This window comes from Dipodomys spectabilis, unplaced genomic scaffold, assembly GCF_019054845.1.
Source record: "Dipodomys spectabilis isolate Male_0828 unplaced genomic scaffold, ASM1905484v1 ptg000147l, whole genome shotgun sequence".
Classification (NCBI taxonomy): Eukaryota; Metazoa; Chordata; class Mammalia; order Rodentia; family Heteromyidae; genus Dipodomys; species Dipodomys spectabilis.
In genome coordinates, this window is record NW_024870824.1 from 4,578,461 (window position 1) to 4,604,701 (window position 26,241).

The 26,241-nt window shown below is 39.1% G+C and overlaps 1 protein-coding gene across 4 annotated transcripts in view; it reads right to left on the minus strand.

The window, feature by feature from the left end:
• Positions 1-26,241, minus strand: part of Epb41l4a (erythrocyte membrane protein band 4.1 like 4A) — a 238,135-nt gene that overhangs the window by 125,150 nt on the left and 86,744 nt on the right. For all 4 annotated transcript variants that reach the window (XM_042692096.1, XM_042692095.1, XM_042692094.1 and 1 more), the window contains one exon: positions 25,467-25,571. In XM_042692096.1, coding sequence (XP_042548030.1) covers positions 25,467-25,571 — 105 coding nt within the window. The remainder of the gene's footprint in view (positions 1-25,466; positions 25,572-26,241) is intronic.

The window sequence follows — 26,241 nt, forward strand, 5'->3', positions numbered from 1 at the left end:
TGTTCAACCTTTCTTGTGATGATGCACTAACTTCTGCAACAGCAAAGGTATCTGAAGCATGGGCTGTAGTCAGGGAAGTGCTTATGTATTCCACAATGACTAAAAGATATGGTTTTAATGTTAAAATAGAGCTTCATAGGAAAACTGGCTTACTCACACAGAGCTAAATCAACCTAAATATTAAGTTGTATGACACAGAGAAGACTAATTTCTCGGTGTACATACAAGTAAGGGTTCTTCCCACAAAATAAAAACATTAGAACCAGACAGTGGTGCCTCAACGCATGTCTGTCTTTCCTTCCTTCCTTCCTTCCTTCCTTCCTTCCTTCCTTCCTTCCTTCCTTCCCTTCTTTCTTTCTTTCTTTCTTGGTCAGTCATGGGGCTTGAACTCTGGGCTTGGGCACTGTCCCTGAGCTCTTCAGCTCAAGGCAAGTGCTCTACCATTTGAACCACAGCACCACTTCCAGTTTTCTAGTGGTTTATTGGAGATAAGAGTCTCATGGACTTTCCTGTCCCTCCTGGTTTTGAACCGAGATCCTCAGATCTCAGCCTCCTGAGTAGCCAGGATTACAGGCGTGACCACTGATGCCCGGCTCACACATGTATTTCTAGCCACTCAAGAGGCTGACATCTAAGGATCATGGTTCAAAGCCTGCCTGGGCAAGAAAGTCTGTGAGAGTCTCTTTTTATTGGGGGGGGGCTTTATTTTATTTATTTTTAATTGCTATTGTAAAGTTGATATACAAAAAGGCTATAGTTACATGAATCAGGTAATGAGAGACTCTTATCTCCAATTAACCACCAGAAAACTGGAAGTGTCACTATGGCTCAAAGTGGCAGAGCACTAGCCTTGAGCAAAAAAGCTCAGGAGAGCACCTAGGCCCTGTGGTCAAGCCCCATGGCCAACAAAAAAAAAGAAAAAAAAGAAAAAAGAAACATTAGGTAGATGGACTATTTCTTATCATTTATGTTAAATAAAAAGGTTTAGCTAGGGGCTGGGAAGTGGCTCAGTGGTAGAGTGCTTGCTTTGCATGCATGAGGCCCTGGGTTCGATTCCTCAGCACCACATAAGCAGAAAAAGCCAGAAGTGGTGCTGTGGCTCAAGTGGTAGAACACTAGCCATGAGCTGAAGAGCTGAGACTCAGAGTTCAGGACCCACGACCGACCAAAAACAAAAAAAAAAAGTTTAGCTATACTCATATTTCTTCAAAGATGAGAAATACCAAAGGGAACAAACATAAATACCAATTAACACTTGTATTAGATTTCTATTACTGCATAATTGTCACAACCCCCATTTATGATCTCAGAGTTCAGCAGATACATAGGTCAGCTGGTTTCCTTTCTTCTTGATCAAGGTACAAGCTAACAGCAACTTGAAGGGCTGTTCAGCAAATATATAGGGGACTTAAAAATGGGATATTAGAGCTTCTCCAGCTTTTCCCCAGATGTCAAAGCTATCACAATACTGGGACTTAGTTTCAGGCCTTATACCACATTTACACACTGTACTCAACTCAAAAAGTACTTTAGCAAGAAAAGAAGAAAGGGTAGAGGCCTCTGGTCATAATAAGCTGTCTAATCTTGTCTTGAAACTACAAAGGAACAAATTAAAGGACTTTAAAAGGCTACCTAATCTATATTAATGTCATAATATGATATACAAATATGTGCACATACTAGGTCACTTTTCTTTTTCTGTCTCCAGAATTTTTTTTCAAACATTGAAAAAGCCAGGATAATAAGAAGGAAGCATGAGGCTCACAGGAATAGGAAAAACTGGTTTAGCCTATCAGAAAAAAAACACATTAATAACATAATAACACCATTTTAAAATAAATTTCCTTTCATGAGTAATTAATCTGTGAGGTTAGAAAATGTAATGAAGTTTCTGAGATGAATTAGAAATTACAATTTTGCAACAAGTAAAAGAGGCAAGATTCAAAGGCCATTCAATCAATTCACTGCACATCAGATATGCTAAACATCAATCTGGAGCTTGCCACACACAAATCTCATTTGATCAACGTGGAAACCAGGGTTACAGAGGTAAGACAATGATAAATGCTCCAGAACACAAATAATAAACACAAGCTATCAGGCTTCCTAAACCAAGATCTTGAAATGCAAAATCCACTTATGTTCAACCAAGGAAAAGATATGACCTTGGAACCAAAGTAGCCATACAATGACAGCTCTTGTCATCACTCATTATCAACGAGCAATCAAATATAACACATGTCTGATCTTAGTGAAACACATCATGCTGATGCTTTATAACCTAAAAGGAAAAAGAGAAGAATTCAACTATGAATACAATATCCCAGCTTTAAGGACAACATTCAGATTACTAGTCATGGGGGCAACAATCCTCAAAAGGTAGGCTCCAAAACTAAGATATCATTCATTCATTCATTTAACATGATACTTCATTTGTTCACTTTAACATGCCTCAAAAACTCCTTATATATATAGTATTTATATATCTTTTCAGGCACCATCCTGGGGATCCTTTGAATTACTTACAGTCCAATAGGAGACATACAAACATATACATATGATACCATGTGGTAAGCTAAGCAATAATGTATATACTGTGAATACATAAAGGATTATAAAATTATAACAAAGAAAATCAAGTCTGCAGAGTGAGTGTAAGAAGACTTCACAGAAGAGAAAACCATTGATCAATGTATTTATGAAAAAAAATCCTCAAATTAAATAAACAGAGGCAGGTGCCAGTGGCTTGCATTTATAATCCTAGCAGGAGGATGAGATATGAGAATCCTGGTTCAAAACCAACCAGGAAAGTCCATAAAACTCTATTTGTATAAAGCACATTCTTATCACCAAAACTGCTCTGTAAATTAGCCTATTTTTAAGTTTCAATATAGAATTTAATATCCCAACTCCTTTATAAGTGAGCACTACACTGAAATCATTATTGCCCAATACTTAACAATACTCAGCTAAGAAATCAATATTCACAAAGGATGCTATAGTTTGGGCATGGTTTGTTCCCTCCTGAACTCCTGTTGAAGTGGTCCCCAATATAACAACACTGAGAAAAAGTAGGACCCCAATATAGCAACACTGAGAAAAAGTAGAATATATAAATATAATATATATAAATATATATAAAAAGTGGTCCCCAATATAATAACACTGAGAAAAAGTATGACCATTAAGAGGTGATAGACGTGCTTATGAATGAATTCACACTGCTCTTATTTATAACCTCAGGTTATTGTGAAACAAAACCACCACTCTAACTCCCATTTGACCACTACTGTTATCTGATACAAGGTCCCTGCCAGGTGCACTTTCCTGACCTCAGACTTCAGCTTCTAGAACTAGGAGCCAAAATGTATCTGTATTCTTTTTAACTTATTCAGTCTCAGATATTCTATCATAATAAACAACACTGAGCAAATTAGAGAAAAAAGCTATCTAGCCTTGTCATCTGTCCAGGGTATAGGGAAAGAAATCAACAAAAATCCCAATACTATAACAGGTGTTGCTGGTCATCAGAGAATGGCATTTTTGGATTACACTTGATGTGCAACCATCTTGCCAACCCAGATGATTATAAGGAGAAATAGCATGTTCTCTGAACATTCAAGCTATCCATTTTCTAAGAAAATCATTCAACAATTTTTCCCTCATCTTTTTTTCTTTCTTGTAAACATACATGCTATAGTTTATATATATATATATATATATATATATATATATATATATATATATATATTCACAAGCTGGATTAGATCCTATTCTGTAGGAAAATAACAATAAATAGAAACACACTGTTTTCTCATTGTGCTTCCTAACATTCTACCTAACACAGGAGGGTTAAAACACTGTATCTCAAATACTCAATCACTAAGGAGTCATGATCACAATTCTCTCTTTCTGACCCTTTGCCTAGGTATAAGAGGAAAGTAGTTAGATATCCCTTCCATTTTCAGTCTTGTCAATTTTAATAATTGATGCAACCTGGAGAAATAGAAGATGCTTCCTTCTCTGACAATCTTGGCTAAGCACCCTGGACTTCCTTTGTCCAGCTTGGCTGATAATGTCTCAATTTCATCAATTTCTTAGGTAACAGTTACAGAATTAGATTTTTAAGCTCTAATACTATTCTGTAAATCAATAGCCTAACTTCCAAAATTACATATTAAATTCAAGGTCATTTATTAACTGTTCTTGAGGAGCCTCCTAGAGTTCAGCTCAGCACCTTGAAAATGGTGTGGCTATCATTGTAGATCAGGAAGAGATAAACCTTGATTTCATGAACTTGCCAGGATTTCTTATTCAGTAAATAGGAAATGTCTTGTGATGATACGTTTTTCACTTGAAGTTTCTCATAGTGGAGAAGCTTAGAAAATAGCTCTTATACCAGGGACCCATAGAACTTCTGCCTCGACATTTCTGCACAGACTTCTGTAAATGCACAAACTTAAAAATAAAATGTTTTAGTTTCACATGGAAGAAAAACAGAAATCTAAAGAAGCTTTGTGCATCTTATTATACTAGGTGTAAAATTCTCCTTTCAATAATTGAAGAATGCTACATTTATGTGTAATAATGTTCTGTGTACACTGAAAAAAAGTCTCAAAAGAACACAATATACCCAGACAATCTCTTGATAGAGAGAATAGAAAGAGAACTATCTGTAAGGGTTATCAGGAGCTACAAAGATCTCATTCTTGGGGAGTTTTAGGACTCAACATAATTCACACATGTGGTCCAAGAAGTCCCAGACTGTGGTGATAGCTATTTATGCTTTTCCTGTTGGCCTTGGTGACAGATCTCAGCCTCTCTAAGCAACATTAAAAAGTCTTGCTATAATTTGTTCCTTGATATGAATAACTGAAGTTTCAGAATCTGATATGAAACACCATTTAAAAAATAAGCTATCTCAGCCAGGCGCCGGTGGCTCACACCTGGTACTCCTAGCAACTCTGGAGGCTGAGATCTGAGGATTGTGGTTCAAAGCCAGCTGGGGCAGGAAAGTCCGTGAGACTCTTATCTCCAATAAACCACTAGAAAACCCGAAGTGGCACTGTGGCTCAAGCAGTAGAGTGCTTGCCTTGAGCTGAAGAGCACTGGGACAGCACCCAGGCCCAGAGTCCAAGCCCCCAAGGACATAACAACAACAACAACAAACTAAGCTATTTCTATGTATAGTGACAATAAACAAAGGCCTATCACTCAAGCAATCTACACTGATAGAGGGAGGATTACAGGTGGACGTCATTTTTCAGCATAAGTAGTTTCCTGTTGGATCTTTGGTTCCCTGTGGAGTATTACTGGTCCCTATAACTCTTTCACCCATGGACTGTTGTGGCAATAGATATTAAAGTCTCACTATATGCCAGGCAATACTGGATAGACACTTTACCATTACTCCTTCATTGAGTTCTCTTAATCTATGATATAAGAACTATCACAATTATGATGTAAAACGAAGAAACAAATGCTAAATAATTACACAACTTGCCCAGAAGTATACAACAGCAGATCCAAGGAACTGAAGTTCTTCTTACTTCTAGAATTTGTTTGAATAGAAATGTATAATTAATTTTAAGATTATTTCTCTCAACTATCAATTCCTCTTTCCCTAATTCATGCCAATTCACTCTGACTCTGTGAAGATACCTAATTTGGTGACCCTACTAGCTTTCTCCCCCCCCCCAAGGCTGAGGACCGCCTACTAGCTTTTTATTGTCTCTTCCAATGGTTCCCCTCAATCTGTGCTCTCACTACAACCATGACCCATTACAGTTCTTTAATTTCAATCATCCTCAGTTTTCCTATACTTCCTTCCCTCCATAATGTCCACAAGGGTGAGGAATACACCCATCTAACCATAATTTCCCTCCTTCCCATGCAGGCACATACCTCAAGGCACAAATTGTGTTAGTTTTTCCTCACTCTGAGAAGATTAACTTAAGAGAAAGGTTTATTTTGGCTCAAGATTTCAGAGATTTTAGTTCATGCCACCACTGGTTCCACATGACAGTAAGTGGGTATGCTGCTTACCTTATGATTTGATACAGCTAGGAGGGAGACAGAATACATAGAGCCTTCAAAGGCATAATACCAATGGCCCACTTCCTCCAACCAGGCCAACTTTCTTATTAATTCACCAATTAATCCATTGATGAAGTAAGCATCTTCACTTACTTCATATAAAAGGCCAATCATTCAACACAGTGTCCTTTGCGGGGGACATTTCATATTTCAAGTAGAATAGTTGATAGCTCACTTTAAATTCATTATGCTCTTGGTATCACCCAGAATCCTTCTCCATTGTATTCTCTCACTTGCCAAAGTTCTTTGATTCTTTCATCCTTAAACCTTCAACATCTCTTCCTTTCTCACTCTCAGCTCAAGATCTTCATTATCTCACTGCGACAAGGGAAGCAATCAGAAGAGAATATGCCCAAGCCTAGTCCCCTCTACCAGCATGTATCTGTGCTACATCCTGCCCTCTCTATTCAGGAAAAAGGTACAATAATTTTCGGACTGTATTATCAAAGTTTCTGTTCCTACAAAATCACTCCTGGATGAATGTGTGATGTTATTTTCCCCAAAATAAAAAGGCCTTTGACTCTCATATCTGCCCATCTTACTTACATACTTTAAAAGAAATCTCTATAAGACTTTCATTCCTCTTAAATCTATTTTTTAATTTGAAAATTTCTATTTTTAAATAAGTTTTTTTAATGTGAAAATATTGTATAGAGAGGTTAGTTACATGAACAAGGTAATGAGTATATTTCTTATCTAGCATTGTTGCCTCCTCTTTGTTTTTCCCCTACCATCCCGTTCCTCCCACCTCCTCAACTACACCTCCTCACCCCCCCAACCCTCCACCCTCTCACCTCTCCACCCAGCCTAAATTGTAAAGTTTGTTTTTTGACATAGTGTCTTGTACATCTCATTGTTGCAATGGGTCCACCTGTATCCCTATTTAGACATTTTGTTTTTCCCCTCCCCTCCCCAAATTATACTGCCATCAAATACAGTGAAAACAGGGGTTATACCATGGGGGAGGGACATACAAAGCAACAACAAAAAAAAAATCACATGGTACCTTATAAATACGTTAGAAACAATAGCAAGAAAGAAAAAAACATTTGTGTCCCTATCTTGGGGTTCATTTCGCTTAACATCATCTTATCTGACCTTTTCTGCTTGTCCTAGACATATACTAGTTATTGCAAATAAGGGAAACCATGGGACCTATGTTTCTTTGGGCCTGGCTTATTTCACTTAATATAATTTTCTCCAAGTCTATTTCCTAACAAATGGGGTGATGTCATTCTTTCTGATGGAGGCATAGCATTCCTCTGTGCGTGTGTGTGTGTGTGTGTGTGTGTGTGTGTGTGTGTGTGTGTGTGTGTATCACATTTTCTTGATTCATTCATCTACTGAGGGGCATCTGGGTTGGTCCCATATCTTAGCTGTGGCAAGTAATGCTGCAATAAACATAGTTGTGCTGGTAGCTTTAGTATGGTCTTGTTTGTGATCATTTGGGTAAATGCCCAAAAGTGGGAATGCTGGGTCATAGGGGAGCTCTATGTGGAGTCTTTGGAGGAACCTCCATACTACTTTCCAAAGTGTTGAACAAGTTTACACTCCCACTAACAATGCAGTAGGGTTCCCTTTTGGCCACATCCCCTCCAGCATCTGTTGTTGTTAGAGTTCTTGATTATGGCCATTCTAACTGGGGTAAGGTGGTATCTCAATGTTGTTTTGATTTGCATTTCTTTTATGGCTAGAGAGGTTGAACATTTCCTCCTGTGTCTATTGACCATTCTTATTTCCTCTTCAGAGAAGTTTCTCTTTAAGTCTTTAGCCCACTTATTTATTGGGCAGTTGTTTCTTCTTTTTTTTTGTTTTTTGGGTTGGTCATGGGGCTTGAACTCTGGACTTGGGTGCTGTCCCTGCGCTCTTCAGCTCAAGGTAAGCACTCTACCGCTTGAGCCACAGTGCCACTTCTGGTTTTCTCGGGCAGTTGTTTCTTTAAGGATTTGTTGTTGGGGGATTTAATTTTTTGAGTTCCAAGTATATTTTAGATATGAGACCCGTGTCTGTTGTATGGCTAGTAAATATCTTCTCCCAGTACGTGGGCTTTCTATTGATCTTGCTAGCTATATCCTTTGTCATGCAGAAGCTCATGCAATTCCATTTGTCCAACCTTTCTTTGATTTGTTGTTTCTGGGTCTCTATTAAGAAAATTCCAGCCTGTACCAATGAGACCTAGGGTTTCTCTTATTCTGTCCTGTAATGTTTTCAGGGTGCCTGCTTTGACTCCAAGGTCTTTGATCCATTTGGAGTTGATTCTGATACAGGATGATATATAAGAATCTAGCTTTAGTTTTCTACAGGTGTTAAATCTACTTTTATATAGACTGAACAGCACTTTACTCCAAATACTTAAGACCAGCTAGGTGCAGTGGTTCACATCTATAATTCCAGCTACATGGAAGTGTAGGTAGGAGATAATGGTCAACCTGGCAAAGTTAATGAGACCTTGTATCAAGAAACAAACATGCCAGTCATACCTGTTCCAATCTATGCAGAGCTGTAATTAAGAGTATCTCAGTCCAAGACTATCCCCAGTCAAAAAACACAAATCCCTATCTGGAAAATAGCTAGCTAGTTAGAGACAGCTAGATGGGCTAGACATGTGGCTCAAGTGGTAGAGCATGTGCTTAGCAAACACAAGGCCCTGAGTTCAATTCCCAGTGCTTATAAAAGAAAAAAAAAATCTGGGGGTAAGGGGGGTGGGATGCTTACATACTCAGAAATCTTGGGGATGAATCGCAAGCAATCCAAAAACAAAATCTATTTATATACGCATAATTTAAAGGTAGTTAGGTCATAATACTTTAAATACTTTTGAGTGTGTTAAACATCAGAAAGCAAAGATATTGCTCTCAGTCACCTGTTTGGCTCCGCACTTAAGTTCCACTGAATCATTTCCTTACATTTGTACATAAGTACTTGACAATACATGACTTACCATTAACATAGTGAAAAAAAGAATGTTCAGAGAATCTGGGCAGCACTAACGTATTGCCAGAGCATTACAAAGCCCCTATGCTGATAAATCTAATAACAGATGTAAGGACTTCACCTTCACACACTGTAAATATTTGCCACAGGCTTGGGAGGCAGTTCCCCCCCCCCCCCCCCCCCCCCCCCCCGTTTCTCCACCTACCTACCTCTTACCTCCACCAGGCTACACTTTACTAGCTACTTTTTATCTCATGAAGCCAGGAAGGATAGATTGCCTAAGGCTCACACTTCACAACAAAGCCCTCACCAGAAGATTGTCTACATACTGACAACTGCCAGACCAGATGGTTCTCTTGAATCCAACTGCCACCTTGACATTTTCACTTAGATGCCATTAGAAGCTCAGACCTTTTGTGTCTAAAAGCAAGTTGAGAGGGGGGACCAAGATGGCGACGGGGCAGTAGAGAAACGCCACAGCTTTCTCCAACCAAAAACAGAGTTCGAGTTCCAACGCTTAATCTCCTCAAGAGACCAACAACAACAAAAAGACGAACACTCAGAGAAAAACCAGAGGTGGAAAATAACAAAAAAAGAAAGAGAGGAAAAGAACAACTTCAGAACAGAGAAGAGTGAAGACCCCTCCCCCAACCTTTCCTGGCCGCGAGGCAGTGCACCAAGCCGCTGGCCAGCCGGCCCGGCGGGGGCTGCCGGAGCCCCAGAGACAGGGGCTGCTTGCAGATCACCAGGTACCGGATTGCAGAACAGCGGATCGGATCGCCAGGAACAGAGAAACCTAACAGCCGGGAGTCTCCACGAGGATCCCACCCGCACCCCTCACTCTCCACCAGAGCGGAGAGGCTCCATCCCGCCAAAACCGCCCGGCACCAGCAGCGCGACAAAGGGACCTGTCGGCAGACCACCCGCCCAATCGTGATTGCAACGACCCGGCGGGGGCCGCCCAACCCAGCCCGCAACCACCCCAACTGAACTCAGATTGCAACAACAACTGAAGACCTACACCACACAGAAACAACCAGCTCCAGGGTGAGTACCCCACAGGGGACAGTGTATCCCTCAAGGGAGACCAGAGCTGGAGGGAATCCCCAGACCCTGACCTAGACTCCCTACCCCAACACCCAGACCACAGGACCCACTAAAACTGGGAACTGTTCGAGAGCTCCACCAGCCGGTGGAGCACACTCTGCTGGCCAGGCCAGAGCAAGAGTGACCCTGGAAGGGAGCTTAAATGCCCAGGCCAGGAACAGCGCCCCTGGGTCAAGACTACCAACAGTAGAAGAAATTTGAACTGTGTCCTCCAGGCTGCATAACCTAGGTGGTATACACATCAGCACAGGCCTAACGAGCGCGCTCCAGGCTGGGGCCGGAACCAGGCCCGGGGATCCGGCGCCTGAACAACACAACCAACTCCTCCCAACTGAAGTAAAAAGCTGAGCATACGCCTCAACAGAGGGGAAAAAAACAGGAAACAACACTCCCTGGGAAGCACGCCTGTGACAACAAAAGACCTGGAGGCTCAGGACAAGAGAAGCCCAAACCCCACCAAAACTCCACCCATATACCCTAGGCTGGGAATTGGGCAACACAGGCTGCCAGCACCTGATAGTAAGCAGGAGCTCAGGCTGATAAGGCGGCTCAGCAATAGAGTGATAGTCTTGGATGTATGAGGCCCTGGATCTGATTCCTCAGCATCACAAAAGCAAAAAGGGTCAGAAGTGGTGCTGTGGCTCAAATGGTAGGGTGCCAGCCTTGAGCTGAAGAGCTGAGGGACAGCACCCAAACCTAGAGTTCAAGTCCACAACCAGCCCAAAACAAACAAACAAAAACACATCAGGAGCCCATAGCAGACTCCAGTATTTGGGAGAGTGCATCCAGAGCATCTGATCTTCCCAAGAGCACCCGTAGGCGCAAACACAAGCAGTCTAGGCTGCTCAACCCTTCCAAAGGCGGAAATTGCCAGCAATCTACAGCAGAGAGCTGAGAATCCTAAGTAAGTCAGAATAGCAGCTGGAAATAGGCTCCCAACAGAATCCAGATCAGGCACAGACTCTCTCTACCAATACAGAATCAGCAACCAAGCAAAGACAGACACACCAAAACAAGATTGAAGAGCAGTCTCCTGAACCCCCATGCGAAAATCACAGAGAAAAATCACAAGGTTTACCACCACCCAGGACAGCAAGCTCACCTCAAAAGCCAGCAGCGACGCAGGGGAGAGCCCCAGTGGGAGCAAAGCAGGAATGGAAGACAAAAGCTACATCCAAGGGTTGCTGGAGGCAATGACTCAAGAAATAAAGCGAGAAATGGATCAGAAATTGAAAGAGCACAAGGATGAACTATCAAAAGAGATACAGGATATCAAACAAAAGTTGGATGCAAAAATAGAAGCTGCACAAACCTCAGTAAGAAGTGAGATAAACGCCAAATTAGAGGTAATGCATACTGATCTCACCTCATTGAGAGGTGAGATCAGTACTCTGAGAACCAACATTGAATCCATAAAGGGATCCATTTCCTCCATGCAAACCACAATAGAAGCCACGGTCAACAGAGTGAATGAAATGGAAGGTAGAGTGTCAGATACAGAAGACAGAATACACCAACTGGACCAAAAAGTGACAGATATGGAAAAATCACTCAAATTAAACCAAAGGGAAATTCAAGAGCAAGCAGATAATGCTAAAAAATTTAACCTTCGCATAATCGGAGTGGGCAAAGGTGAGGAATTCCAGAGCAAGGGAATGCAACACCTATTTAACAAGATAGTCAATGAAAATTTTCCCCACCTCAAAAACGACCATCTTAACTACATCACAAAAGCTTATCGAACACCCAACAAACAAGATCCCAGGAGAAACACTTCTAGACACATTATAGTAAAAATGATGGATCTGAATAATAAGGAAACAATCCTGCATGCAGCAAAAATGAAGAAGGAGCTATACTACAACGGGAAAAAAATTAGAATCACTGCAGATCTCGCCACACAAACAATGAATGCAAGAAAAGCCTGGGAAAGCACCATATGAGCCCTGAGAGCCAATAACTGCCAACCCAGACTGATATACCCGGCAAAGCTAGCATTCACATTCGATGGAGAACTGAAAACTTTTAATAGCAAAGAAAAACTTGAATACATAAACATTAAGCCAGCATTACAAAGAATTCTAAGAGGAGGGACACAACCTGAAGAAAGCAACCAGGAACTGGGACCTGCCCCAAACAGGCATTACTCAAAGTCTAACTGAGCAAGCACAGGAGGAAAGGAAAGAAGAAAAACTTAGGAAAACGGAATGGCAGGGACAACAATGCATCTCTCTATACTTTCTCTTAATATAAATGGGCTGAATTCACCAATTAAAAGAAAACGAACTGAGGACTGGATCAGAAAACAAGACCCATCCATCTGTTGCCTTCAGGAGACCCACCTCTCAGCCAAACATACAAACAAACTCAGAGTGAAGGGGTGGAAAAGGATCTACCAATCAAATGCCCCCAGTAAGAAAGCAGGTGTAGCTATCCTGATATCTGACAAAATAAACTTTTCATTAAAATCAGTACAGAAAGACAAGGACAGACACTACATATTAATAAAGGGAACAATCCAAGAGGAGGATATAACCATCATCAACTTATATGCCCCAAATATTGGTGCACCCAGATATATCAAACAAATGCTCTCAAACTTACAGAATAAAATAGATCCCAATACAATAATACTAGGAGACTTTAACACGCCACTCTCACCAAAGGACAGGTCTACCAACCAGAGGATTGGCAAAGAAGCTACCGAATTAAGTGAGGCCATACTTCAAGCGGAATTAACTGACATCTACCGAGTATTTCACCCTAAAACAACACAGTACACATTCTTCTCAGCAGCTCATGGAACTTTCTCCAAAATAGACCATATCATAGTTCATGCAAGGAACTTAAGCAAATACAAAGGGATCGACATAATCCCCTGTATCCTATCTGACCACAGTGGAATCAAGCTAGCTCTCAATAACAAAGCATACCGCAGAAATTTCTCTAATACATGGAAATTGAACAGCACACTCCTTAACAATGCCTGGGTAACAGAAGAGATCAGAGAAGAAATAAAGCATTTCCTACAACTCAATGAAAATGAAAACACCTCACAAAGAAACTTGTGGGACACAGCAAAAGCAGTCCTGAGGGGCAAATTTATTGCCCTCAGTGCCCACATCAAGAGAATAGAGACAGACCAAGGAAATAATTGCATGTTGCAACTAAAACAGCTAGAAAAACAAGAAAAAATGGGACCTAAAGCTACTAGACGAAGCCAGATAACCAAATTAAGAGCAGAGATTAACCAATTAGAAAATCAGAAAACCATACCCAAAATAAACCAAACAAAAAGCTGGTTCTTTGAAAAAATAAACAAAATTGATGGCCCGTTGGCAAGATTAATTAAAAAAAGAAGAGAGGAAACCCATATTAATAGGATTAGGTATGCCACCGGAAACATCACAACACATACCCAAGATATCCAAACAATTCTAACAGACTACTTTCAAAAGCTATACTCTCTAAAGGAAGAAAATCTGGCAGAAATGGATGCATTTTTAGAGAAATACAAGTTACCCAAACTGAGCAAAGAAGAAGTTAACCAATTAAATAAGCCAATATCCTATAATGAGATACAGGAAGCTATCAAAAGTCTTCCAACAAAAAAAAGCCCAGGACCAGATGGATTCACAGCAGAATTCTATAAGACCTTTAAACAAGAACTAATACCCATACTCCTCAAGCTCTTCAGAGAAACAGAGAAGGAGGGAGCCATCCCAAACTCATTTTACGAAGCCAATATCACACTCATCCCCAAACCAGGCAAAGACCCAACCAAAAAGGAGAATTACAGGCCAATTTCCTTGATGAACACAGATGCAAAGATCCTTAACAAGATTCTAGCTAACAGAATCCAGAAACACATAAAAAAAATAATACACTATGATCAGGTAGGCTTCATCCCAGAGACACAGGGATGGTTTAACATACGTAAGTCAATAAATGTAATCCAACATATCAACAGAGCCAAGGTCAAGAATCACATGATTATCGCCACAGATGCAGAAAAGGCCTTTGATAAAATTCAACATTCATTCATGCTAAAAGCTCTGGAGAAAATAGGAATAGAAGGAACATTTCTAAAAACAATAAAAGCCATTTATGACAGACCAATAGCCAATATTATACTTAATGGGGAAAAGCTACAACCAATCCTCCTAAAATCAGGAACAAGGCAAGGATGCCCACTGTCTCCACTCCTCTTCAACATAGTCCTAGAACCCTTAGCCAGGGCAATAAGGCAAGAAAAAGACATGATCCGCATAGGGAAAGAAGAAGTGAAACTATCCCTTTTTGCAGACGACATGATACTATACCTCCACGATCCCAAAAACTCCATCCCCAAACTTTTAGAAATCATAAGTCACTTCGGCAAAATAGCAGGATACAAAATAAACCCACAAAAATCAGTTGCCTTCCTATACACTGATAACGTACAGGAAGAGAGGGAAATAAAGGGAGCAACCCCATTCACAATAACCTCCCAAAAAATAAAATATTTAGGAATTAACCTAACCAAAGATGTAAAAGAATTATTTAATGAGAACTATAAAAAGTTAAAGAAAGACATTGCAGAAGACACTAGGAAATGGAAAAACCTCCCATGCTCCTGGATAGGCCGACTTAATATAGTAAAGATGGTAATACTTCCAAAACTAATATACAAATTCAATGCAATTCCTATTAAAATCCCAATGACGTACATCACTGAAATACAGAAAACAGTCCAAAAATTTATATGGAACAACAAAAGACCTAGAATAGCCAAAACAATTCTAGGGGATAAAGACAATATGGGAGGGCTATCCATACCGAACTTCAAACTCTACTACAGAGCTATAATAACAAAGACAACATGGTACTGGCACAAAAACAGACCCGAAGACCAATGGAACAGAATAGAAGATCCAGAAATAAATCCACAGGCCTACAGCCAGCTGATATTCAACAAAGGAGCCAAAGACATACAATGGAAGAAACACAGCCTCTTCAACCGCTGGTGCTGGGAAAACTGGGCAGCCACATGCAGAAAACTAAAAGTGGACCCCAGCCTATCACCATGCACCAACATCAACTCAAAATGGATTAAAGACCTTAACATTAAACCTGAATCTCTGAAACTACTGCAGGACAGAGTAGGAGAGACACTTGAACTAATAGGCACAGGAAAGAACTTCCTGAACAGAGTCCCAGGGTCACAACAAGTTGGAGAGAGACTCGGCAAATGGGACTACTTTAAAATAAAAAGCTTCTGCACAGCTAAATCTATCACAACTAAGCTAGAAAGACAACCAACTAATTGGGAAAAAATATTTACCAGCAATATATCAGACAAGGGGTTAACATCCTGTATATACAGGGAACTCAAGAAACTAATCCCTCCCAAACCTAACAAACCAATTACTAAATGGGCAAGGGAACTAAAGAGGGACTTCTCAAATGAAGAAATAAAAATGGCAAAGAAACACATGAGGAAATGTTCATCATCCCTGGTGGTGAAGGAAATGCAAATAAAGACAACCCTGAGATACCACCTTACCCCAGTCAGAATGTCCCACATCCACAAATCAGCCAACGACAAATGCTGGAGGGGATGTGGAGAAAGAGGAACCCTATTACACTGCTGGTGGGAATGTACACTTATACAACCACTTTGGAAAGCAGTCTGGAGGGTCCTTAGAAAGCTAAAGATTGACCTCCCTTACGACCCAGTCATACCACTTCTAGGCATCTACCCTGAACAACAGGAACCAATATACAAGGACACGTGCACCTCCATGTTTATTGCAGCACTGTTCGCAATAGCTAGGATATGGAAACAACCTAGATGCCCCACCACAGATGAATGGATCCAAAAATTGTGGTATCTATACACAATGGAATATTATGCAGCCATTAGAAATGACAAAATAATGGCATTTGCAGGGAAATGGATGGAGCTAGAAGGAATCATGTTGAGCAAGGTAAGCCAAGAACGAAGAGACAAACGGTACATGGTCTCCCTGATAAGTGGATGCTAAATCCAAAATGTTAGGTGATACGACAAAACTAACAGGACTTAAGAAACAAAGAACTCCCGCTCATCTGGTTGAACCACTACTAAATATCCCCATGCTGCTGATCACAAATATGGTATATAACATGTGAACACTGTTATATATTACAGACTGTGATAGACAATTTGCTCCAGGAAAGTTAGAATGAAGTTGTGACTTTGAAATTATGTAATCACTTAATCACAATCAAAAAAAAAAAAAAAGAACCTCGGGGAAGGGAGGGAGGGAGGGGATGGTAGGAGGAAAACAATGGAGGGGGTAACAATGTTCAAGAGGAAGTGTACTCACTACCTCACTCATGTAACTGTAACCCTCTGTATAGTATCTTTACAATAAAAAAAAAAAAAAAGAATGGGAGAAAAAAAAAATAAAAGCAAGTTGATGCTTCCACTCCAACATCCCCTCCCCCACAAAAAAAATCTTTGCTCCCCTTCCATCTCCCCATCTGTCTAAATAGTACTACATTCTTCCGTAAGCACCAAGCAAGATTTTTTTCATCGTCAATCTCTTCTATCCATCAGCAAATCCTGTTGGCTCTGTGTTCAAAATATAAACAGAATCTGAAAAAACATTATCTTCACTTTTAGACCTAAGCAGCATTAGCATTTTACACCCTCCTGGATTTTTGTTTAATGGTATCTCAGCATCTGTCTTTGTATTGGATGGAGGTGTCAGATTATGTTTTTAGTCAGTATATTTTAATGCTTCGTTTCTTAGGGCAAATAAAAACCCTAAGAAGGCCCTCCACAGTCTGTCCCCGTTCCCTTTCCCTCCGGGTGAAAGGAGGCAGCAGAAAGGACCTAAGGAGAGTACATTGGAAGCTCGAGGGCCTTCAAGATGGCTATCAGTCAGAGCCTCGTGGAAAGCAGAGAGAAAAGCAATTTAATTGTGCAGAGGCAGAAAATTTAGCAATGCTGGTGCCTGTGGCAACTTGTGGGGGAAAAAGTACCAAATGAACTGGATGATCTAGATAAGGAAATTTCTAAGCAGACTGGATCATTTTGCTGCCTACAATGAAATGCAAGAGGGGTGAGATAAGCTTTAAAAAAATGTTAAAATATAAAGGAGCCAGAACTTCCTGGTTTTCAAAATGAAACTTTCTCATTCTTTATCTTATCAGAAGGTAAACTAGGATACTACTAAGAAATGGCTTCTAGGCAGATTGAATTCAGGTCTTTCAAAAAAAATTATGCAATTATAAAAATCCTTTATTAAATCTTCAAAAAAGAGTTAGTGTTGAGGCCTCATAGAATCTTTCAAAAAAAAAAAACAAGAGGTCTTCTAGGAATCCTAAGTGCATTGTTCCTAAACAGCAAACAATTCCTTAAAGGGAATCCAAGGTATAGCAAAGCCTATTTCAAAGCCACTTATCAATTTTGATTTTGTCAAATAAAGCTGAATAAAAATCACTTCAAAAAGAAATCCACAAAATTTATTTTAAAAGTGATACCAGACTGAATTGAAAGAAACCAGAACACTACAGACTGAAATGAAGCCTCTGAACTCTGAGTCTTCATCACACAGAAAGGCTAAGAAAACCACTGGACTACTTTTTATGAAAAAGAAGGGAAAATCAGAGAATAGGACCTAGAGCCAAAAGCAGGGTCAAGCATCACACAAATAACCCCTAGGTAGTAAGACCAAGCTCTAGTAAAAGAAATGGCTACATGTGTTCTGATAGACTCAAACCACAGGTATATACAAATATGGTGCTGGTTTAAAACAATAAAAACTAAAATATCAAAAATAAACTACATGGAACTAGCAATGTCCTACAATTTTCCTACTATGTTTTTGTTCATCATTGTTTCCTCATTCTTTTTGTAGCATCTTGTTCCTTTCCTTAGTTCACATGCCTCTGGTTCAAAAGGGACTGTAATCTAGGAGCTGAACTTGAAGGAAAGTAACCAGAGTCTCATTTGATGATAATGCCAGACCTCAAGTCTGCATCCAAAACCCTACACTAAATGAGAATTTAGGAAGGCCAAGGGAACAATGCATTTTACATGTATAAAAAATATAAATAATTTCTGACCAGAGGACAAACTCTCACACTTTAAAGCGTATCTTTGAAATAAATCAACAGTATTCCTATCAAAAGGTGCTGAGTAAGCTTGGCACCAGTGGTTCATGCTTATAATCCTAGCTAAGGCCAGTTAGGGAAGTCCATGAGATTCATCTCCAATTAACAAGCAAAAAACCAGAAGTGTAGTTCTGGCTCAAGGGGTAGAGCACCAGCTTGATTGAAAAAGCTAAGGGACAGTATCTAGTCCCTGAGTTCAAACACTATTATGTGCGTGCATGGGCACGCACGGGCATGCACACACACACACACACACACACACACACACACACACACACACACACACAGTGCTAAGTAATACTTTCCCTCTTTAAATGTGCACTGGCTTTCACTTCAAATGATCCTGTCTGACAGCTGAGATCCTGTCTGACTGACCCTCCATCCATCCTTCTTTCCCACTCGCTTTTCTTCAGATACTAGTCCTTGAAACCCAACCACTACATTGTGAGGAAGCTATACAACAACATAGAACCTCATATGTCCTGAAAGTGTAGAAATTAAAATATACAGATAATTAAATTGGTTTGTTTAAACTCTGTGTCCTAGCAGCCGAAAGTAACATAACTGCAGCCACCCAAGTAACTTGCCACAAGAGAATGGTGCCAACCCTAGGGGCTGAAAAGCAAGCTTGGCCTGCTCAGTACCTTATCACTCAACTCCAGAGCACTGAAACTGCATGGCCAGCACAATGGCACATGGCAGCCTCATCTCTTTTTTTTGCATTTATAGTCTCTTTCTCCCTCATGACCTGATCTAATCTGGTGACTAACAGTTTAGGAACTCCTAGCACAACTCTTTTACCTCCTAGGACCCCAAACTACCCATGTCACATCTCCACTTAGTTGTCTAAAGTACATTTTAAACTTAACACATCCAAAACAGAACTGTTAATACTTGATTCCCCAAAGACCAGCTCCTCTATCTGACCCTATCTTCTCATCCTTAACCTGCACTGCCTATGTAGGCTACTAGACCCACAGAAATAGAGACCCTTCCCTCCTCCACTTCATGCCCCCTTCCTTACTGTCATCAAGTACCACTAGTCTTTCCATTCTAGAACTGTCCCTGCCTTAGGGCGACTGTGCCAGCTATTCCCTCTGCCTGCCATGCTCCTGTCATCGCAGAGAGGCCTTTTCTGATATCCCACTAGAAAAAGCCTAACAGTCACTGTGATTTATCAACCTAATTTCAGTGCACTCATCACTACTTGATCTTTGAACGTGTACTTACAATCTGTGTCAGCCCTGGAAATAAACTCCTTCACACCAGAGACCTTGCCTCCTGCTCACCATCATATTTGACTTCCTGAAACACAGAAGCTGCTGGATTCAATGGAGATGGGAAATAGCAAGTGCTCATCTTTCCTCATAGTCCAGGCCAGGAGCACTGATGAGAGTTGGGATATTACACTGAAGAATTTTAAATAAGAAGCTTTCTGAATAAATGTCCTCTATAAAATATTCTGTAGCCCAAAAGACTGATGGGTACCTAGAAGAAAAAAGCTAAGTTCTTACAAACCATGAGCTTTTTAAAAGCCTATCTCTTTTCAGACACAAGGCAAATTTCAAAATTTATAGCCCACAATGGAAAATGAGTGTCTCACTCTCCTGCACCCTCAAAAAAAGCACCAACTCAACTCTAACAATCCTACAGCACCTCTCTAACTGGGATAGGTCCTATGAAAAACACACAAGCTAGTTACCTTAAAACTATCACATACAATATATCTAAAATGTTATACAATTCAAGATAATATAAGCAATATTCCATAAAATATATATTATTAATAGCCTTGTTCTATTAATATAGTATCACTAGTTAATATTCATGAGCATTGTTCTCTTATGGTTCAGAGTAGATCAACACTAGTAATCAGAAATTTATTTTTAAAATTCTATACTTTTAAAAAACTAGTTCCTTATGATAACCAAAAAATGTCTATAATAATAATCTCTTCTGCTAGCCACCGACCAATTAACTGTCTGAAATTCTATCCTTTATACACATGCTGATTTAACCTGGAAGAATGACAATCTAATCAAATGTTCACACTGAAGAAATCAACAAAGTAATATTGCTCCCAAATTCTTCTGTAAAGAGGATGATGTGGAACATAGAAATTCCTTCAGGTGTCTGTTTCATTGGCAAAAGATAATAAGCATACTTATCTTGTTTTTATATATATATATATATACATATATATATATATATATATATATACACACACACACACACACACACACACACATATATAGTGTGTATATAGTGTGTGGAACATAGAAATTCTTTCAGGTGTCTGTTTCATTGGCAAAAGATAATAAGCATACTTATCTTGTTTATACACACACACACACACATACACACACACACACACACATATAGTCAGACATGTATATGGACTGATGTTTCAATCAGACCTGACAGTTTTGTTTTAAAGTATTTTATAACTTCATGTTTTCCATTGTTCATCCTTTAAGCCTAGTTTTAGTTATTAAAAAAAAAAAGTAAAAAGGCATGGAGTGCCATTAATTGAAGAAAGACCTTTCTATTCTGGATTAAATTTACTTACTTATCTCCCTTAACCAGAAAGCAACAAATTTATAAAAGTGATAGGAAAAAATACTTCATTATACATGGTTTTTAGAAAACTCACTAGTGTTTATTACTATCAAGCACCTGAGAGGGGAAAGAAAGAAATAAAACAAGAACTATATAAAGAATTAAGTTCAGCCGGGCGCCGGTGGCTCATGCCTGTAATCCTAGCTACTCAGGAGGCTAAGATCTGAAGATCGCGGTTCAAAGCCAGCCCAGGCAGGGAAGGCTATGAGACTCTCATCTCTAATAAACCACCAGAAAACCGGAAGTGGCACTGTAGCTCAAGTGGCAGAGCGCTAGCCTTGAGCTGAAGAGCTGAGGGACAACGCCCAGGCCTAGAGTTCAAGCCCAGGACCACCACCACCAACAACAACAACAAAAAAGGGATTAAGTTCAAAGTGTGTTGTGGAGCTGCCTTAGGACTCCAGCTCTTTCATGAGCATTTTTGAATCTCTAGCAAAATCAACACATACAACAAAGAAGGCAAAGACTAATCAAAACATGCTTTTTCCATGTGCTGTGGTAGAAAAGTGTCCAATACAGCAAGCAGCTTGGCAAGTGCTGTGGGCAGGTCCCCCTTAGCACTTTTCAGAGTGCTTTCCAACAAATTAGCTCTCCAAATCACAACATCTCACATATTGTGACCAGAAGGTATAAGACCCTTTTCTGAACAGAGAATACTTTTCTGGTCTTTCTAAACATTGTTGTCAACTATAGAAAAAAATAGAAAAATGTATTTTATTACAAATACTACTTAGGATAAGCAATTCTTTAGAATCATATGATCCACAGACATCCAGTTACCTGCAATACTGTCTCAGTTATACAGGTACTTGTGACAATGCACTTCTTCTATTACACTCTGTACTATACTACCTGTTAATAGATAAGAACATACTAAACAGCACCTCATAGTTACTGCACTATCATGAACACATCCTTGTAATCCCACACATTTCCAAGTTAACCTCCAAGCATATAAGAAAAGCCTTTCCTTTTCTTTGTAAAACATAAGCACAATCTGCCGATAATGTCCAACAGAAGCAGCCTTTCCCAAGAGAATCAAGGCAATAAACTCAAAGCAAATGTTGTGTTTGAGGTACCTAGGAAAGTACCCAAAACTGTCTTAGCTGAGAAACCCAAAGGTTTTTGGCATATAACAGAAGGAGCTTAAGGAATTGAATGATCTTCCTTATTGGAACTCCTTCCTTGTCTACTTAAATAAATAGTGCTTACATCTATAGAAAGAGGCAGAAAACTACAGCTGAACCCTATTTTACTCCAAAAACACAGTACATTTATCCTGAGGAGATATGGACAAATTGGATTAATTGAGAAAAAAAGTTCTATTCATCTCATTAATTTCTCAGAAGTAGAAATGTGGCTCAAGTGTTACAGTACTAACCATGAGTGAAAAGGCCAAGCAAGAATACCAGGCCCTGGGTTCAAGCTCTTATACAGCACACACAAAAAAAAAGTTAAAACAAAGAGGGAGATGTATTTTTAATAAATACTTGCTTTTTATGTCTAAAATTTATGAAAATGTATAATACTTTTCTGTTCTAATTAATTACTTGGTAGCAATCACACCTAGACTCAACAATTTGTGTGTTCAGATTTCAAGATACCAAAATTTAAAAGCTATTTATATGAATGACATTTTATGCATAAATATATTTTACTAGTAAAAATTTAAGATAAAATTTTATGGAGAAACTACAATAGAATAAAAGTTTAAGAACCAAAAAGAATAAAGTTTCAGCCAGCGAGGCCCACTTACATTATTTCTAATACCGTATAATCTACAGAGTTTTCACATATTCTGTTTTGGTCCTATGACAATCCTGAGAGTTGGGGTAAAAGATAGTTTATTCTCAATTTACAGCTAAGTGTACTGCTATGATTTGGATATGGTCCATTTTACACCAAGGGTCCATGTGTTAGGAGTGTGGTCCTCAGAATGACAATATTAGGAGATGATGCAGAAGCTTTAAAGCTAGTGGACACTGCCCTGGGAAGGAATTGATATAGTTCTCCTACAGCCTTTATTAGTTCTCTCAAGAGGTTGTTACAAAAGAGCAAGCTTGACTCCTCCCCGGCTCTTCCACTTCCTGTCTTGCCATGTGATGCTGCCTTTTCTGCCCATATGATGCCATCTACCTCCTCACCAGGGCTAAGCCGATTAGCAGCACTGTGCCCTTCAATCTCTAAGACTGTGAGTAAAATAAACCTCTTTTTTAAATTTATTATGTACCTTCAGGTATTTTACTATAGTAAAAGTGAACACACACACACACACACACACACACACACACACACACACACACACACACACTTCAGAAAACTAAATTATTTGACCCATTTATTAACAAGAGATATAGGACCTAAATCTTTGTTTTGACTACAAAGGTAGCTAGCTATCTGTTCCATACCATCACATCCCATTTATAATAGCTTTTGAAAACCTCACATTAATTTCAAATTCGCCAATTTGTGTTTGATTCAATTCTCAGCCTACGGCTCATAGATCTCACTATCCCTCTCCCATAATAAAGAATTCAATACACACATCTGGAGAAGCATATGTCGCTCTAATTACAAAGAAATCCTGATCATGGGCAGCAGAAGATGGATGATATTATTACTAAGGAAAAGTAATAGTGTTTGAGGTCTAATACAAAGAACCCAAACAATAAAGCTTTACATTTCCATCTAACAAGCAAGAATAAAATTCTCCCTCATCTACCCATGAGTATTAGTTCCTGTTGTAACAAACTGCCATAAACTTAATGGCATCAAAGAACAAAAATTTATTATCTTACACTTAATAGAGGTCTGAGTCTAAATCAAAACATAGGGAGGGCTGCCCTTCTAAAGGATCTGGGGAAAATCAATTCCCTTGCTCTTTCCAGTTTCCAGAGAGCTGCCTTCATTCCTTGGCTCAAAGGCCTTCTTGCAGTAATTGCACCACTTTAACCTCTTCTTCCACTGTCACATTTTCTGACTCTCCAGACTTCCCCTTTCACATACAAGGACACTTGTGTTTTCACTGCTAAATCTTTCCAGGAAAATTTGGCAAACTGGATAAGATCAAGAAACTGTATTTTTCTCTGCTAGGATAAGTATTATTTATAAAATGAGTGTAATTTAAGGTATCTACTAGAACCTTCAATTTAATCTTTCAGTATGTATTTATAGTTATGCTATAGTGGCCTGAGACCTACATGTGATAGAATTCAATCAACTTGTCAATATGTATCTGTTCCTTTTCTTTGAAATGTGCATTCATGACTATTTCTGTCTATGGAAGCACTACCTAATACTCCCAATTTTTACTTTTTCATTTGTTTTCTGGTGAAATCTTCCTGGGAGATAACGTTATAGAGCTAGCTCAAGAAAAATCATAAGTACACTATCAACAACTTTCTTCTTTCCTGCCTCTTCTCATCTTAGGACATGTCTTAGGTCAAAGCACAAAGACACCACTCAGAAAATATATTTCTCACTGAACACACCTCAGATGACCCAGAGGATATAAGCACTGATGAAGGAAGAAGAGGAAATATGTATTTCAACAGCAGCTGCACAGAATAAAAAAATAAAAGGCTAAAGGTATTACCTTAAAATATGGTATTTCTAAGGTAAATATAGGAGTATTTTGTATGATAAGGCTGTGAATGTCTGAGGTTAAGGGATTTCTCAGGCTAAATCAAAAGTCTCATTAAAAAATGTCCTTTCCATTCCTCAAAATCATCAGCCCCCAAGTCTTTTAAGTATTATGAATTTTTTAGTATCTCTACCATTAGAACAGATAGAAAGATTTTCAAGACACCCTATAAACAACTAATGTCAGAACCCAAAGATCACCTGTGCTCCACTCCTTCCATCAGGCTCAGGAACAAAAACTCCTACTTGTTTTTATTTTTAAGAGCTCAAACTATTTTTTAAACTTAGGTGATGGCTTTATTTTTTTTTTACTTTATACTTATTTCTTTTTTAACCATTTTCTGTCTTAAAGGTAATCAGGTAGCCAGGTGCTGGTGGCACACGCCTAGTACTCAGGAGGCTGAGATCTGAGGATCACAGTTTAAAGCCAAACCGGGCAAGAAAGTCCATGAGACTCTTACCTCCAGTTAACCACCAAAAATCCAGAAGTAGAGCTATGGCACAAAGTAGTAGAGTACTAGCCTTGAGCACAAAAGCTCAAAGACAGCACCCAGGCCCTGAGTTCAAGCCCCATGACCACCATCAACAATAACAACAAAAAGGTAATGTCTAACCACCTTCTTCTTGACACATTTGGCAACATATTCAGTCCTCCTAACATCACAAATGGAAAGTCATTTACAAAAATAGAAGCTAGATACCTTCTACAAAGGGGACATCATACAAGAAACTGTGAATCCATCAACTCTACAGACTTGTAAGCAGGAGGGAAGGCGAAAAATAGAACACAAAAAAGAGGTTTGAGGTTTTTAGTCATTTTCAGTTATAAAGAATCTAACTACCTAGAACCACATCCAGAAAGCCCAGAGATAAAGAGAGAAATTTATAACCAGAAAAATGTAATATAAAATCACTGGACTCACCGTCTGATGGCTTCTGTCACAGTAACGCAGCCCAAAATAATCTATCTCCATGAGATTTATGTGACGGAATACATGGTCAAGGACAACAGAACCTTTCGTTGACTTCTGCAAAAATAATTCACAGTTGTTGGTTGTTGTTGTTGTTGTTGTTGTTTTTTAATTTAACAAGTGTCTTGTCTTTCTCAGGGAGCCACATCACAGGGCTTGTGTTTTATTAGTTTCTCTCACAATGGACAGAATTTTATTTTACCATGGTATTCTCTGTAGGTTTTTGCCTCAGTTCCAAAGACAAATGTGGTTTAAAGCAAAGAGTATTAAAGAAATTGCTTTAGCAAAATAATCTTAAATTACAGTGAGTGTTAATGTAAGCTTCTTTTCTTAAGGGATTACGTATTATCTTCAGGACAGAATTCTTCTTCAAATAGAGATAATCCTTTTATATGAAGAATATCTACCAAATTAATCAAATACTGCTGTTGTTAAAAGTCCCACAGTTTTTCCATTTTAGAAAGCAATTTTCATCTATAACATTATTCTTAGAAGTATCTAACATAGAATATATACAAAATTTAAAGAATACTAGACAAAGCTTTTAATTTTCTCAAATAATAAATGCATAGATTAGACTGCTTCCGTTTATGTTCTGAAAAGCCCTTGTACGGATATTTCACTAGATCTCTTTCACCTAAATAGAGACACAAACAAAAAGCTGACATCTATTTAAAAAGTCAATCTCTTTTCTCCCCTTTCTCACTATGTACACAATTCCTTAAGA